Raw genomic sequence first — 18,590 nt, 5'->3', positions numbered from 1 at the left:
GTCATATAGAACATATATATTATATAATTTACAAACAAACTAATAAAAGGAATAGTTCAACCACAACAAAAATGAAATATTGCACATGAGTTTTACACAAAAGATTCTTGAGCTGTTCTGTTATATGAACTAATATGTATTAGTTTTTTAGTCCCAATAATCACTGAACCATTCCATCCAAGTACATATAATCTGCAAAAATGTCTGGGGCACCTCCCGTTACATTTCCAGCAGCATACTCTCCAGTGCCAACTCATCTATTGCCAACCACCGTGTGGTTGTGCGTGTGTGTGTGTGTGTGTGTGTGTGTACAGTTCATGAACCCTTTTTTCCCAGATTCACCAGGATGCATGGGACTACTGTTGTTATCTGTTCCACATTATCAGTAGGATTCAGTGCAATCTGTATGAGAAGTAAACTTCAGCCTCCACACCACTAGATGTCACTGTTCTTCTTAGGTAGGCACTTTTTCCATGGACTGTATGGAAGAGCAAGGACCAAGAACAAGACCCCAGCAACAACAGCCAGAGCCCCTGCACAGCCCACACACGTCACTGACCATGACATTTCATGGCGTAGAGGTATGGATTGGTCACTTGCTAAGAATAAAAGCACTGATTGGTGGAAAATTATGAGGCAGAGGAAGATTAAGACACCTGTTGAGAGACAGAGAGGAAAAATTCAGTTGTGTGAGAGCTTATGTTTCTTGGCTTTTATCAGGAATTTGGAATTGCCTTGCCTTTTCTGAACGACCCTACAGCATTTGTGTTAGCATACATTGTTGCCTAGTTCTGCTCTTGCTCTCAATGTTACTTTATCCAAAGCTATCTCTGTTATATTTGTTGTAATCTTGCACATTTTTGGCCAAACAGTTGTGTGTGCCTCATTTAAAAAAAAGTTACAATAGAGGACAAAAAAGTTCACGTCAAAAAAATGTCATAAAAATTTGAAGCTTGGGAGCACAGACTTAAGTTTGGTATTATTTTAAAGAAGACCCTTGGCAGATTATTGCTGAAGTAAAAAAAAATGAATAAGTCAATCCAGAAAAAAAGTTATATAGGTTTAAGTTTATGAAAATTATTTATGTTTTATTTAAAATATATATTTTATAAAAACAAGTTGACCTCAAAAACGGCTAGAAAATCAAAGCCATTAATATAAATAAGTTGTGTTCCAAATTTGAGGATGATATCTCAAAAAAATGAGCTTTCAGTAAGATTTTGTTTGGGCGCAGTAACAGATTTTCCCCATTGGATGCCATGCAGCAAAACTCCACTGGTCACACAGTGATTGGATTTTAGATTTGCAGTTGAGTTTTTCCTCTCTCAATATTACAAACACACACATTTTTTTATAACACACATACCAACCTGACATTCATACCAACACACCCACACAAATATCGTTGCATAATTTATCCAATTGCCTCTATGCCGAAGCAGAAAACAGGAATAAAGCGATATTTGCTTTATAGACCAAACCTGAAAAAATGGCACCATCTGATAAAAAAAAAATAGTAAAAATTTAAATTTTGAAGCCTTGCCAACAGAATGAAAGCCTCTTAACAAAGATTACATCATTTTATAGTTAAATGGCCCTGGGATAAAAAAAAGAAGAAGTTTTAATGGGTTTCAATGGGGCCATTTTTGTCCTAAAGGCGCTGAGTGAGAGTATTTTGTGTACCTAGTGCAAAAAAAAGATTTTTTTTTTAAGGAAATAGCGTCAAAATAGTAAAATTACAATAAAAATACACACCTGTGCCAAATTTTATGCAGTTAGCATTAACACAGGCAAAGTGATTAAAAAAAAAAGTTTTCTTCCATGACCAAAATGCTCTTTAAATTTGTTTGGATGTTGACATGCTGAATATAGAAATGATTACAGTGTATATGCCATTTAGCATACATATCTTTGGAAACACGGTGAAGTCAACCCATTTGTTACAGAATCAATGGTGAAATATGTATCATGAAGAAATGACACAGTTTTCATCTAAAACAAAACATTTGTATGTGATTTGGCCATTCATTTACACGACTTGATTTACAAGACAACTTTTGAAAATGGGTTTCAAAGTACAAGTTTTAAAGATACTATTATCGTCTCCATGTAAACTCCAAAAACATGAATTTGTGAAAATGGTGACGTCATGCGCATGCGTATTACGTGTTCGGTCTATAGGCATGTAGTTTTTCCTTCACAACATGACCTCGCCAACTATTTGCTAGTCTCGAGTTGCCAGACCTTCTGCCATCAGTCTGACAGTCAGACTCTATCGCAGCTTTCATTAACAGCTTCCATCTGACTGACATGAAAAGCAACCAATCACAGTTCGTTTTGTTCCGCGTCATGGTTAGGGGCGTGAAAATGTAAAATATGACCCTATTATTGTATGTGCCTACAATAACAATTCATTCAAGAACGTTGTGCAAGTTTACTGCAAAAATGGAGCCGCGAACTTCACATACTTTTAAATATCCACCGTTAAGTTGATCCTTGTAGGCTCTCATTGTCACAGTTGTAAACACAACAGCTTTCTTATTCCGTAAGGGGGTTCGCCGTAATGACAGCTTTGTTTCCAGGCAGACCATTAAAGAACGCGACACACGTCTCCCGGAAATCCTGTAGAATTCAACCAATCAGATGACGACTTCGAAACTCCTGAAGTTTTTCCAGTAAGGTGTGCCATATGCATCAGACATTCAACCAACAGTCTGTGGGTGTGATGTCTGAGGCTGAGACTACTACTTGCCAACATACTGCCAGCTTGCATAATACAGCGTTTTTAGTCATTTTTGCAGATCTGTGTGAAAGGGGATCGTTTTGACAGTAATGTTGTCTGTACGCGAAGAATACAAAAGAAGAATACAAAAGAAAAACTTTACGTTTTTAGTGCATCATTGTCATGTAAACGTATCCTCTGCTTATACAGTATATTTCTTTAGCTCAATTGGTGAAGTATGGTATCAGCAATGCCAATGGTCACTAGTTTGATTCCCAGGAAATACACATATTGGCAAAATGTATACCTTAAATGCACTGAAAGTTTTTTGGGATAAAAGCATCAGGTAAAAAAGCATGTGTACTATGTAGTTAAAGGATGTTAGCCAATAGCATAATAATGTTACCTGACAGTATGAAGCAAGCTGCGGCTGGCTTCAAGAAGAACTGAACACCTTTGCCTACTGCCATGATAATGCACATAGCTCCCATCACCATCAGGAAAAGACTAATGATAGCTAACATAGCCGATGCTACTGTCAGATCTGAAGAGGGAAGAAGGTTTTAATCAGCAAATAGCAATGATATGATGGCATAATGCACACATCTGCTGAGCTGAATTAACAGACAGAGAATGGTTTGATTTGAAAGGTGCAATCTATGTTTTTTTGTTGTTGTTGTTTTGTCATCATGTTTAGATGGTTTGGCTGAGGTTTTTCCTGTGGCTGTCAATTTCAAGACACTCGTGTCCTGAAAGAGTAGGCAATTTTAATGAAATTTCTTAAAAATAATAATCATCACTTTTTAATTAGCACAATATTGCCTTTACATATGATGCAGATGTTCTTATAAAATTGGGCAACAGTTTACAATAAGGTTCCATTAGTTAATCCATTAACATAAACAATAAGCAATGCATTTGTTACAGTATTTATTAATCTTTATTAATGTTAGTTTAAAAATACTTCTGTTCATGTCAGATCATGTCCACTTTATAATATTAACATATACAGCTTTTGAATTTAAGAATGGATTAGTAAATGTTGAAATTAACACTAAGAATAATCATTTCATTCATGTTAACTATGTAGTTAACTATTGTCAACAAATTAAACCTTATTGAAAAGTGTTAGGCTACTGTTGGAAATGTAATGTTTCATTAATTTCCTTCATTTTCCTTCATCATTCCTTCATTATTGTTCATGCTATTTTTCGTTGTTCATACAACATTTAAGTATCATATTTTGGTTAAAAATGTATAAATGGGGTCAGCACTCAGTGACGACACAAAGAAAGACACATTAGTGCTATGGGATCTAAAGACAAAGAGGGGGATGTGCGATGACTCACCCTTTTCTGGCGTTTTCTGAAATAGGACAATGTTTTCTCCAGTGGTGTAGAACTTAAAGAAGGTGCAATTGGATTCTATAATGGGATCCAGGAAGGTGATGTTATTCTAACGGTAGTCATAATGCTTTCACTCCAGTTGAGACATTATGGGACATAATGGACTCTTACCTCCATGTAAGTGCGAAGGCCCACAGATCTCCTGCTTTGGGTCCATATCTGTCCCCCAGAACGTCTTGGTACAGCATTTCCATAAGCCATAATGTGCTACCAGACAAGTCTGATTGTTGTAGATGCTCTTGGATGGTACAAGTTCCACCCAGAACTCTGTGCCCACCCCGAGCACAGTGAGCATAATGCCGGTTACAGCCAAGAATAACGTCAGCTTGATTTTGCCCTCTTGGCTTTCGCTGATTCCATCTCCAGAATTGGGGTGTGTTCTATGTCGGCGCTTACGTCCGCCGCCCCGTGATCCCAAAAACCCTTCCAGCGCACAGGAAGGTTGGTGTACCCCAGCAGATGCATTCCCTGTCCTTACCTCTTCATCCTGCACGATGAACGTGGACCACATGATTGATTTGCAGCTTCAGAGATCCAAATAAGTGAATGAGAGGAAGCAGCTTATTTTGGAAGGATATTTAAGTCTTCTTAGATGATTGAGGACAAAATAATCAGATGAGAGGTCAAACCAATACAGTTAGTGCTGGAGAAGTCTGAATTAGATTGATCCTGCAAGATAAATCTAGGTCAGTCTAATGTGTTTCACATGTAGAGGTGTGGCAGGCTTTGTCAGAAGAAGATGCAGCGGAGGATGTTAATTATGGAGGCGTTAAGGCCAGATAGACAGCAGAAGGATGCTGGGAACTGCAGGCATTGCCCATTCACACAATTGAGTGCTAATACAGCTTGAAGATGTGAATGATGATGAGGAGGTGATGAAGTCAGGGGTTGGTCAGACTGGTTACTCTATAAATTAAGAATATGATTAAAACAGAAAATCAAACTTAAGCACAGTTTCATGAAATGGAAGAACATGTTCATCATGATGACTAGACTTGAGTACCACCAGCTAACCCACGATATGTAAGACATTATTTTTGTTCATACAATGGAAACTTGTGGTAACCAAACCTATTTGATAACCAGCATTCTTCAAAATGTCTTATATTCTGTTCTGCATATATATTTTAGATATTCATGTTTGCGTTTCTTTGTTAATCTTCTAGTCTGTTAAAGGTCCAGTGTGTGATTTTTAGCGACATCTAGCGGTTCGGTTGCGAGTTTACACTAAGGGCTCAGCCCACCGCTCACCCCTCCCTTTCGAAGAAGCTACGGTGGCTAAAACGGTACAAACATCGTCGTCTGAGACAGCAGAGAATAGCCAGCGTAAACCAAGTTTCTGTACCACAGTCCATTATAAACCACATCATGGATAAAGTTTCAGGTGAGGATCAAGGGTCTTAATATATAATATAATAATAGTAATCAGCTGATTGTCTCACGAACGTAACCAGCACATTCTCCCCACATAGCACACCCATAATACAGCGAGGGAGAAGAACCACATGAAACTATGCAACTATATATTTTTTCTAACAGGGTAGTAAAAGTTTAGCTGGCTAATATGAGCTGTTACTGTGGCTGAGCTGGTTAAAGCGTTAAGCCTTGGTTAAACTCGACGCGTCCGCATGAGCCCAAAGGTGCGTGCGGCAAAAATGACGTGATTGTAACAGCGCGCGCGCCTCCGCATCCCCTAGACACACTACACACACAATAGGCTTTTTTTCTCCGATTTTGGAAACTCGATCGACTTAAAATGCTTCCAAGATCGACGGGTTGGTGATTCCTGTAACTGTTTTACGGTCAATGACAAGAGTAGCCTATTAATCAGCTGTCTCACGAACTTAACCAGCACATTTATCCCCACATAGCAAAGCCATAACACAGCGAGGGAGAAGAATTAAGTTACATGAAACAATCCAACTACATATTTAGACCACTGACAAGGGAAAAATCACTACTCACGGTGTTTATGACTAGCTTCTTCTAGCTTCCTGCGGCTTCTCTTTCAAGGTAGTGACGAAACGCGCTCTGTAACGCTGTTTGTTCGCGTTCGGCTACTGTAGAAACATGACGTCACAATATGGCGACCTTCATAGAAGGGGATTCCCGCTAGGGATGGGCATTCGATTAAATTTTCTTAGTCGATCGTCGGGAGAATTAACGATCGACTATCGATTAATCATTAATATTTTTTATATATTAAAATTAATTATTTATTTAACTTTTTATAAATTAAAAATGCAATGAAAATACAAAAATACAGCGTGTTTTTCCTCGATGAGATCTTTATTACAAGATAATCAACTTGCGGCAGTTAAACTGGACATTCGGCTAAACTTGAAATATGCGCTGCGGTGCTCTAAAAAGCAACAAAACCTGCAGCTGCGAGTTGGCGTCCTCAAACAGAGACCCGATCGTTTGTTCCAAAATAATAATAAAAAAAATCATGTTAAACAATAACTTAACCAAAAACATAATAATACTCAATGTAACTCAAAACTATCCAAGGTACGAAGTCGAGAAAGAGTGTGAGAGAGATTAGCCTACCTAGCAACAAATTAGGTTACTTAACAAAGCCTCAAAAAAAATATCTATTAACTCACATAAAACTTCTGCACCAGTCTACTGATTTTTGTTGAGAAAGATAAGCATGTTGATGACATGGACTGGGCCTGGGGTCAGACGCGACCGCAACATGGTGACCGTCAAGCCTCGTTTATACTTTTGCCTGGCTCTGCAGCGCGATTCTCCGCAAACGGACGAGGCGTTTATACTCCACGCGCTCGCCTGTAAAACGCCGAATACCGCAATGACGTCATTTTTGCCTCGCGCACCTTTGCTCGTGCTTGTGCGGACGCGTCGAGGTCGAGTGTAAACAAACTCTTCAGTCCAGCCGCCGAAAACACCCGCTCTGAGGGGACTGACGTTGCCGGGATGCACAGGTACCTCTGCGCTAACTTGACCAGCCCGGGAAACAACTTATTCCGTTCACTTTCCACCCGTCTGCAGTGGTGCAATCCAGCGGTTCATTGCTTCAAGGCTCACATTACGCAACGCAATCATATTACATTTACATTTAGTCATTTAGCAGACGCTTTTATCCAAAGCGACTTACAACTGAGGACTAAACCAAGCGAGTCATCGTGAAGAGGCAAAAGCAACGCAAGAAGTGCTCAAAATACAAAGTTCAGACATAGCTCGGAGTAGCATAAGCCAGGCAAGCGAGGATTTAGAGGAAAGGATTTTTTTTTTTTTTTAAGTTTAAGTTTTATCGATAACAAATTAACATGATCGACGAAATTCTTAATGATCAATTATCGATCGTCGATTAATAATGCCCATCCCTAATTCCCGCGCCTATGTAGATATAAATGCCTCATTCTAAGGTAATAAAAACATTACGGTTTATTAAGTAAGTTCTTTATACACCACTGAACACATAGTTATGGATTTCATATTGCATTTCTGTTAATAAATACCCAAAAATGTTACACACTGCACCTTTAATTAGTTCAGTTCTCCTCCGTTCTCTCCCTGTTTTGTCTCCATGGTTTCTAATTGATTGGGTTCCTCAGTTTAGGTGTGTCTATTTAGTTTCTCCCTCTGTCTGCAGTGTATACAGGCTAAGCCCTCATTTTGCGTTAGTTCTTTGTTGCAGTATTAGTCGTGTTAAAGAAATAGTTCACTTCAAAATGAAAATTCTGTCATCATTTACACACCCTCAAGTTGTTTCAAACATGTATGAATTTCTTTCTTCTGCTGAACACAAAAGAAGATATTTAGAAGAATGTTGGTAAACAAACAGTTGATGGACCCCATTGACTTCTATAGTATTTTTTTTCCTACTATGGAAGTCAATGGGGTACATCAACTCTTACTCTTGTTCCATCTAGTGGTTCCTGGTTACCCATTACATTTTTGAAGTGAACTATTCCTTTAAGTTGTTGTGTAGTGCTGCTTTCTATGAATTCCTGTTTTTTGTTTGGCAAATTATATTTTACAAGTTCACACTTGCATTTAATTAAGTAGAGTAAGTGTTATGCGCATTTGGCATGCTGTCTGGGGGGAGGGGTCTGAGCTTGGAATTTGGCTCGATCCCAGTGTACTCCCCCATTGTGATAAGAATAGTTACTGTAGGACTACAAGTGAGGAGATGGGGCGGTGGAGAGATACTGATAAACTGTCGACAAAAAGAGGCAAGTCTGCTGTATCTTATCGTTAATGAGTTGATTACCTGAATGCTCCTCTCGTGTTAAAGGTGCATTGCGCAACTTTTCATGTTAAAAATACCTGTTTTTCTATCCTATACATGCTTAAAGAACTGCCTGATGGGCTGAATGAGCCCTTCTCTGCGCACTGAGATTGCCTCTATAATCCTGTACAGTAAAATATATAAGAGGGATTCGGGCTCGAATTTGAGACTGGGCGTGACGTCATGCGCGTTCACGCTCACCAGGCTATAGGTGTGTTCGACTTCATGCAGCTCTACGCAGACCGATCGGCGGCTGACTTGAAACAGTGCATGCCGGTTAGAAATTTTGTCCGACTTGATACAGCGCCGACGCCACATGACTCGTATGCCATCGAAGTACCGCGAGAGCGTTTCGAGAGTAGCCGGAGAACTCAGCCAGCGCAGCTTCTCAAAAGCAGCTGCACAAGCTCTGATGACGTCACAGCTGTTCCACGATTCGCCGGGTTCACGGCATGACAACGATCACGTGCGTTTCGTGTTTATTCTCACACCTTTAGTTCTACTAAAGCTCACAAATCATTTTTTATAACAGTAAACAGTCTTCATGTAGTCGCGATGTTATATTGTGTCATGTTTATCAAAATAAAACTGATTAAAAAACTTTCACTCCACTTCATTGATATAGGCTTATTTTGAACTTTATTCTTATTCAAACAGATGCTGTATGAAGCAGTAAAGTATTGAATGAAAATGTGTCTGAAAAATCTGTGTATTTGACAAATATTGCATTTATTTCACTTCAGCTGTGGTAAAGTATGCAAACACCACGTGAGCGGTCACTACGGGAACCAGAAAGTGTCCGACTTCACGTCTCCGTTTGCAGCTCCTCCCCGCCTGCACGCGGCAACTCTCGCCGATCGGTTACATCCAGCCGCAGCCGATGTCGAACACACCTTATGTCTCGCAGGTTTGTGTATTCGCCGGCGCCGCCATTCTCCGCATCAGCGAAGACAACTCGTGCGTCAAAGGTAGATGATGGATTCTAGAGACCGGCTTGTAGTCCATTCCAAACCCCAACGCAAACTCCACGTAAAGTAAAGAAAAGAAAAATTTTGTCTAACGTTAGTGCCACCAAAAGGTCCAAATTGGAGTCAGACAGGCGTCGGAGTAAGACGAGAGTCAACCTCGGGAAGGCATTCAACAAATGGAGAGATCTCCGGTCTGCTCTTGGTCTCAAACGGGATCCTCAGTTGGCTTTTTTATTGATAAAACGGTAAGATATAGCCCAGTCTCTAATGTTTGATACGGCCAATCTATGTATGACAACAAATGACGATGGGTAAAATGTGTAATGCTACGTAAGCTAGATACATGTACAATCAGAATTGGTTTTACTACTATTGTTAGTGAACAGTTTCATAAACTAGGAATTGTGTTCGGAAGAATAGTACAACATGAGACATAAAACATATCCAATAAAAGATGCTAACTATGTTTTTGTGTATGGCCTACCGGTAACGTTAGCCTTGTGTCCATTGCTAACATGCTACGGTGTTCATGTCATTGACCAAAAAGGAAGAACGCCGTTGCATTGGCTATATTGTCTTTTTCGGTAAAAATAGTAAATTTTTCCCGTGAGACTAACTATTTACTAAATAAAGTATTGACACATTTCATATTAATGTTTGTCAGTATTTTCCCTGTCAAAATATCTACTAAATAAATCAGCGCTACATGTAGTTTAGTGATTAGCAAAACAGTTCAAGATTCTTGAGTGTGATAGCTGCTATAACATGCTGAAAAATATGACCGATAATTAGACAGAAATTGAGTAAATTATAACAGAAAAAGGATGTATTGTTATTGGAATATTCTACTTAGCAGATCAATAAAACAGGCTGAACCCCGCAAGTCTTCGGCTTCGGCTAATTTTACTATTATGCATAAATCTTAAAGTGCCCCTATTATGTGTTTTTTTTTTTTTTTCTCGAATATACCGTTTCATGCAGTGTGTAATATAGATGTGAATGTAAACGGTCTACAAAGTTGTAAAGTCGAAAGTGCACGATAAAGTTATTGTCTACCAAAAGAAAGAATTGACTCTGAACAGACGGGTCGTCAGGAATTCGAATCCATATCAGTTACGGCTACACGTCACTAGCTAACGCATTTGCATAATGCGCGCCTATGTTCTACTTAGAGTCAGTACCCAGTTTATTTGGATCAGCTTGCTCCTCAGAATCCCAACCTGTAAGTGTGATTAATTATTGATGTATTTTCTACCGGGTGTTCAAAATGCATAGTTTTGTGTTTTGTGTTGGTCTTTGGCTAACTGGCTAACTCATGTAGCCTAATTACTGTCTTACTGAAATAGTTCTGCAAATCAGCTCTGGGACACTATTACCTAAAACTGTGTCTATTAATGCAGATTGTCTGTCGTTCTTACTAGTTTGAGTAATGATTAAGGATTGAGCAAGATTTGTTTTACAAACGTTTGTTACATCAGTCATTCATGTAAGTGCTCGGCTAACGTGTGCTGTTATTGACGGAGTTCCCGCATGTTCACCGCAATAAATTAGAAATAGAAACATCGGTTTGTTGATGGACATACACTTGTAAATGCTGATTGAGGAATTACAGCTGCAACATCTCATAATGTACGTCAAACTGAGTAGCATATCACTGAGAAACGTCCTGCTCAAGTAGTCCTTACGATGGAGGTTCGGGTTGAATAACTAGTTCTTCCAATGTTTCATCTTCGGACTCGGATTGATATAGTAAAATCGACGCCATCGTTGCTGTATGAGCTGAAGTTCAGTTGTGGTAATGGCGTTTTGTTTCCGACAGGCGCTGTAAGCGGTAGACCAATCACAACAGACTGGGCCATCTGGCCAATCAGAGCAGAGTAGCTTGTGGAAAGGAGGGATTTAGAGAGACTGAATTATCTGACAAGTCATTTGAGAATCATTTAAAAATGTGGAAATGTGCAATGTATATTAAGAGAAAATGAAAGTGTTTTTTTGACCTTTGATGCTTGTAAACCTCTTGTAGGAGACATCCAAAACAAAATTAGGAACCTTTAAAATAGCGTAATGAGGCACTTTTAAAAAAAAAGGCTTAATTTTTTTGTGTGTGTAGTAATAATGTAACAAAGTTAATCTTGCAATTTATTTGAATGGTTTTTGTACCATGTATGCTGCAATAAAGCCAATTTCTATGTATATAGAATGCGATATCATCTATCTAAAAATATTCAATGTAGTTCTTTATTGACTTCATTAAATTAGCTTGCAGACAGCACTAACCAAAATATTTCAGATGTGAACCACAGCATATTTGAAAGAAAACCAGGACATAATACTTCCAAAAGATAGTATATATAGAGAAAAAAACATTAAACATGACTTGATGGTCAAACATTCTAGGGTATATTAGTAATAAAGAAAGCACATAAGCTTCAGACTGACAAGAATAAAATGTAACTTTACAGTGTTGACAAAGCAAGTACTTCTACAGTGAATCACAACAGCACAAACAAGCAGCTGACCTGTCGAGTGTCGAATACGTGAAGGCCGGTTTGCAGAGGGGTTTTCTCTGAGACGGAGCGAAAGTACGTAAGAGGGGTTTAAAGAGGGAGGACTTTGATATGACACACCACTAGTTGGGGGTTGTTTGCGTCTGAAAAAGATCACGCCCATGTCCGGGTATAATGATATCAATGATTTTTTTTAGGTTCGTTGGCACCAGGTTCCGTGTCTGTCTGTCAATTGTTACTTCATGGCTGCCCTGCTGACTGTGTCTGAGAGATTTCAGTGTGCGTCTCCATGCCAGTGTGATGGTTGTATCTCCTTGCATGAGTACGAGTGTGAGCATTTCTTGATTCTATTTTAGAAAGCCACCTGTTAATGATATTAAAAAGCATGGCACTGAGCCCACTGAAGAGTTGAGGTTACAGCATGTATGCCTATGGGTGTTTGTGAGGGTAATTCTGGGAAAATGAGGCCTGGAATCCTGAAGCAGTGTCAGTATTTCAAGCTTTGAAGTTTACTATAAGTATTGGTTAAGACTGTGGAAGATTTACTACTTTTACTACAGTTTCTATACAACAAAATATTCAAAGTCATTTTTTTATTATTATTATTTTGTTATTTATTTTAATTATTTAGACTTTATTTTATTTGTTATGGAATTATTTGTATTGTTAAAAATGTTATTGTTCATTTACTTTGAATGTTTTCTATTTTACAATTTTTTATTCTTTATTATTTCACTAAAGTCATTTTTTTAAAGACTTTATTTTAGGAATTATTGTGAGGAATTAATTGTATCATTAAATTTGGGTGTTATAAAATTTCAGTCAGACCTTCGAGTTTGCTAAAATAATGACTATTTATATTAATATATTTAATTTTATTTAATTTTATTTAATCTTATTTTATTAAATTAAATTAAATTATTTTGCTAAAGCCAAATTTGCTAAATTTAATTTAATGTATATCATTTAAAATTGGGTGTTATATTGGATGTAATATCATTACATTTGGGCGTTATAAAATTGGAGTCAGACCTTCAAGTTTGCTAAAACAATGACTACATACTAACTATCTGGCTAATATTCAATAGCCCATAAGTAATTTTATTTGATGAAAGATTACGAAGAAACTAATAAACTATTTATTATAAGACCATGAACACATATTAAAAAAGTAAAGTGTCAATTTCACCAAATGGTAATGGAGAACAGGGCAACAGATTTGCTTACCAAGAACGCAAACAGAAACGTCCTTGATTTCACAATGCAAGATTTCACTGACAGCTAGTTAAGTGGTTAAGGTTGCTATTTACAGATGCTATTTAAATGTGAGTTATGTGTATTAGCCAAATTTAAAGTCCCCTTTTGATGTCATGGGGGCATGTCAAGTGAATTATGACCGTGGACGTGCACCTACTGTACAGTGTCCTATAGGTGAAATAAATACATTTACATTTGCATTTATTCATATGAGAATTTTACGTAGTGTTCTTCAAGTTAAAGTAAGATGTGTATTTGACTTTTTTACTATGTCTAGAACTATTTTGGTTAATTTCATGAATTAGTCATGGGGTTATGAGACAGTGATGTCATTTTAATCATAGGCAACAACACACACTGTGGATAATTCAGTCGTCACGACTCACGGGTATTATGTGCTATTCTGTACACGAGTTCAACCATTTACTCATGATATTTAAGTTTAAATAAAAAGACAATTTCCCACAATTTCCCACAATTCGCTTATTTGGCTCATAAATAGCTCATACCAAACATGTTAAACTCTGGACATCCCATGTTTATGCAGAGAAGACTATACGCTATTATTTATCATTATATCAGTATATAAAGTTTTTGAAAATGTTTTGCCCAATTTGAATCTGAATGAGATACAATATTTCTCAATTATATATTTTTTATGGGAAACAGATGTAAGTAGAAGACACAAATACTCATTCCTTAAATGAATGGCAATTATTAAAAAGGTCAAGATTTGGCTGGTTAGCCTATTAACCTGCTCGCTATCCTGGTTAGCCTGTCAGTGTCACTTGGCATAAATCTTTCGAAAGCTTAAACACTCAAAATTCATCCTGTGTAAACCTTTAAAAACTTTTAGCAGGTTCAATTTGTGATATCTTCAAATTTTGAAAACAACTTGGTTAGACATATGGCTTTGATTTTTTTTAAATAATTTTAAAGTCCAAATGATTTTTCCAAAATACCTATTTTGTATAAAATATATATATATTTGCTTTACTGTCAACTTTAAAATTCTATGACTTTTTTTACACTTTCCTTTTTTTAAGGTGCTGCCATTTTCTGCCGAGTGTCTTCTTTAGAAAGAGACCAACCTGTTTTCCAAAGCATTCTTAATATTATGGCCATTTAAGTTCAGATCTAAGCTCAAAAAGGGGGGTGACAGTTAGCAAAACGACAGCCACAGTCACCGTTCACATGCATCATTGCTTCTTTTTTTAAATGCTATTTACAGTACAGGTACAGTACAGCAATGCTAACATCATCTTTTTTGAGAAAAATTACAAATAGGTTTGTGTTGATGTGAAGGTGAGTAAATGATGACAGATGAATTAATCTTTTAAATATGTGCTGTTGAGATGATTGCAACTTCAACATGCTTGCAGTCCAATCTTTATTCAGTGCTTTCAATGGATCTATGATGTACTGACATGGGTGGGGCTCATTTGTATTATGTAGCCTTATCAGACCGACAAGAACGGAGAGGCAGCGAGAAAGAGACAGTGTGCTGCAGTCTTATGTGCTCAGCATGGCGATTGCTCTGGTTTGTGCACTCACTAACCTCTTCAGAACCTCTACTTTACCAACACTGACCTGTAGGTGGTGCCAGCAGGCAGAGGTGTCTCAACACGTCTCCAGAAATCCAATGAGCCTATTAAACAAGATATAATATTTAAAAAAAATGCCTATTTTTATATTAGCTGTCAGTGACAGGGAATAAATCCTTTACAACAGGGGTCTCAAACTCAAATGACGTGTGCCACTAGCTAGACAGTTTCCACAGGGGACAAATACAAGTTCTTATATTCAAGGGGACTAGTTCTACAAATACAAGGGGACAAATACAAGCTTAAATTTGAAGTACTGTTCAAAAGTCAGTGAAACATTTTTTTAATACTTTTATTCAGCAAGGATGCCTTAAAATTACAGTAAAGACATTATAAAAATCTATTTTGAAGAAGGCTAAACTATGTTTTTTTTATATTTCTATTCATCAAAGTATCCCAAAATTTCCACACACACACACACAAAAAGGTTAAGCAGCACAACTGTTTTCAACATTGGTTATTGATAAAAAAAAAAAACTTGAGTTCCAAATCAGCATATTAAAATAATTTCTGGAGGATCATGTGACATTGAAGACTGATGCTGAAAATTCAGCTTTGACATTACAGGTGTTACGGAAGCAGACTCAAGAAATGGAAGTTAATAGGAGTTTATTGACAACACAGAGCGGGAACAGAATACAGGTAAGTGATATGAACAATGATAATTTGTAGAGCGGTGTGCAGGCGATGAGTGGAATAGTTCTTCTTACAGGTATGATGACTGATCGTGGTTGAGACGGATGACAAGAACACTGAAGACACAGGAGAGACGAGATACTGGAGAGACTGGAGAATGATCGTTGGAGCATTTAGGAGATACGGGTTTGGAGATAGTCCTCTTCGTGTGAACGAGACTGGACAATGAACAGTGGTGAGGAGTGTGTCTTTATAGTGGTAGTGATGATGAGGTGCAGGTGTGTCTGATTAGAATTCAGGTGAGGGAGTGCGCTGTGATTGGCTGGTGTGAGAGCCTGGCTGATCTGTAACATCAGAACTATATTACATTGTAAAATAGAGTAATAATTTTTTGTAATAATATTTTACAATATTACTGTTTTTACTGCATTTGTGATCAAATAAATGTCGCCTTGGTGAGCACAAGAGGCTTCTTTCAAATACAGTTGTTATCAAAATCATTCAACCCCCATTGTAAATCACTTTTATTGGCAAAATTAACAGACTTTCAGCTGTTTGCAATGAACAAATCAAACAAAAGTAATTGAAATAGCTCAACACAACAAATGTTTAAAGTGGTTTCCCCAAATTCAGCTGAAAATGCAACTTTTAATGACTTTTATTCAACCCCCTGAAAAGAATTCCTCACAACAGCACAAATCTGCATAACAGGTGTTGTCTCAAGCACACCTGATGCAACTAATCAAGGACTTCATTAGTTGCACCAGGTGTGCTTGAGCTAGGACACATGAAATACCTGAACTGGCTAGGTTTGTTGAATGTCATGTTTGACTGCATGTTAGAAATATGGCTAAGTCAAAAGAATGGTCCAAAAAGTTAAGAGAAGATATCATCGCCCTTCACAAACAAGGAACAGGATACAAAAAGATACCGAAGGCACTAAATGTTCCTAGAGACACCGTTGGAAGCATAGTTCACAAGTTCAAAGTTAGAGGAATAGTGGTTACACTACCTGGACGGGGCAGAAAAAGGAAGCTATCAACGGCAGGTTCAGAAAAACCCTCGAGTCTCTGCAAAAGACCTGCTGCAAGACTTGGTGGCAACAGGCACTGAGGTTTCAGCTTGGGCAGTAAGGCGCATACTAAACGCATGCGGTTTCCATCCCAGAACTCCAAGACATACACCACTATTGATCCAAGAGCACAAAAAATGTCGGCTCCAATTTACTCAAAATCATATAAATAAGCCACAGACGTTTTGGGATTCTGTTCTGTGGAGCGATGAAACAAAACTGAACTTTTGGATCAGCAGTAATGACAACATCAGCAGAATGAAGCATATGCTGAAAAGAACACTCTGCCTACAGTTAAGCATGGTGAGGCTTGGTGATCCTCTGGCACTGGAAACCTGCAGCGTGTGGAAGGTAAAATGGATTCATTGACATATCAGGAAATCCTAGGAAAAAACATCATGCTGTCAGTGAGGAAACTGAAGCTTGGGCGTCATTGGAGCTTCCAATAGGACAATGATCCCAAACATACCTCAAATTCCACCAAGGCTTGGTTGCAGAAGAAGTCCTGAAAGATTCTACAGTGGCCATCACAGTCCCCTGACTTGAACCCCATAGAAAATCTGGTGGGATTTGAAGAAGGCGTTTGCAGCACGCAAACCCAAGAATATTACTGAACTGGAGGCCATTGCTTATGAGGAATGGGCTAAGATTCCTCAGAAACGCTGCCAGAAGCTGGTGTCTGGTTATACATCTCGTTTGCAGCAGGTCATAACCTGCGATGCCTCATGCTTCGGGCTTGGTGCTTCATGCATGCAGGAGGGCAAACCAGTTGCGTATGCATCTCGCACTCACAGACACAGAGACACGGTATGCACAGATAGAAAAGGAGCTGCTAGCCGGCGTATTTGCCTGTACTAAGTTCAGAGACTGTGTATGGGAAACCTACACTCGTTGAGATGGACCACCAGCCCCATGTAACTATTCTGAAGAAACCAATCCACACAGCTCCTGCACGACTACAGAGGATGATGCTCAGGTTACTGTGCTATGACATCACTCTGGTGTACAAGAAGGGTAAGCTCATGTACCTTGCAGACACCCTATCTCGAGCTCCAAACACAGAAGTCCTTCCAGACACTGAAAACGACACATTTGAGGTCATGTCCATCAATTCCATTTCCACTGCTAGACTGGAGGAACTTAGAAAGCATACGGTGGAGGATGAGGTGTTACAGGTTCTCAGCACTGTGATTCAAGGTTGGCCAATTAAAGATATATATAGCGTGTGGCCCACTTTGCGTCCATACTTCCCCTACAGAGATGAGCTAGCTGTGTAAAATAGAATAGTGATGAAAGGCCACAAAGCAATCATTCCTTGCTCATTGCAGAGAGAATATATCGGCATAGTTCACAGAGGCCACCCTGGGCTGGACGCTACCAAGCACAGAGCAAGAGGTATCACTTTCTGGCCAACGATGACGGCTGACATCACGGCAGAACTCCTCTCATCCTCAGTCTGCAACAGCACAAACCCACATCAACAAAAAGAACCACTGAAACCATATCCAGTTCCAGACCTGCCTTGGTCTACTGTGGCAACAGATATGTTCGAGTGGCATGGACATGATTTCCATTACACGAGAGTAGATATTAAACCTCATGCTGATTTGTACTCGGCTTTCGCCAAGATAAGCACAAGCTAAGACGTAGCTTTACAGTCATTATGCTTCTCTCTCTCCATCTCTCCATCCATTTACGCTTCTTTCCATATGGTGATGTGAATCTCCTTCTGTCCGGCGTTAACGGCTGCAGTATACTTGGCGCGTCAGTACACACAACGGCTGCAACTACAGTGTGGTCCCCCAGTGGACCAGCACGACAACCGTCTGGATTGAGCCGAGTAGGGGACATCTCTAGGGTCTTCAAGTGGGCACCTTCTGTCCTCAGTGTTTCGTCGACTAGCCCACGACACCTCAAGAGGGCTCGACAGTGACACTGGCGTCCCAGAGTCACCCCCCTCCGTCCCCCACTCAACTCAGCCCAGCTTACTGACCTTTACATCCCTCCTGCTGCTGAGGTTGCTCCTTCCTCGTAGATCACGTGTGACCTAACCGCAATCTCACAATCTCTCCGCAACCCAACCATACGCGCCAACCCGTTTGACTAAGGCTGTCGAGCCCCACTGGTGCGTTATATCATATCTGGTGCTTGTGGACTCATATT

General features: G+C 38.9%; 1 protein-coding gene across 1 annotated transcript; it reads right to left on the bottom strand.

Moving 5' to 3' along the window:
- Positions 1–248: 248 nt before the first annotated feature.
- cacng6a (calcium channel, voltage-dependent, gamma subunit 6a) lies at positions 249–12,136 on the bottom strand. The gene is made up of 5 exons (XM_056264164.1): positions 11,871–12,136; positions 4,240–5,034; positions 4,072–4,146; positions 3,129–3,266; positions 249–656 (listed from the first exon to the last, which is right to left on the bottom strand). The coding sequence occupies exons 2-5, from the start codon at positions 4,637–4,639 to the stop codon at positions 436–438; spliced, it is 834 nt and encodes a 277-aa protein (XP_056120139.1). The 5' UTR covers positions 4,640–5,034; positions 11,871–12,136; the 3' UTR covers positions 249–435.
- Positions 12,137–18,590: the final 6,454 nt, after the last annotated feature.

This window comes from Rhinichthys klamathensis, unplaced genomic scaffold (genome assembly GCF_029890125.1).
Source record: "Rhinichthys klamathensis goyatoka isolate OS25496 unplaced genomic scaffold, OSU_Roscu_1.1 h1tg000217l_1, whole genome shotgun sequence".
In the NCBI taxonomy this organism is placed as follows: Eukaryota; Metazoa; Chordata; class Actinopteri; order Cypriniformes; family Leuciscidae; genus Rhinichthys; species Rhinichthys klamathensis.
This window is presented reverse-complemented; position numbering and strand designations above follow the sequence as displayed.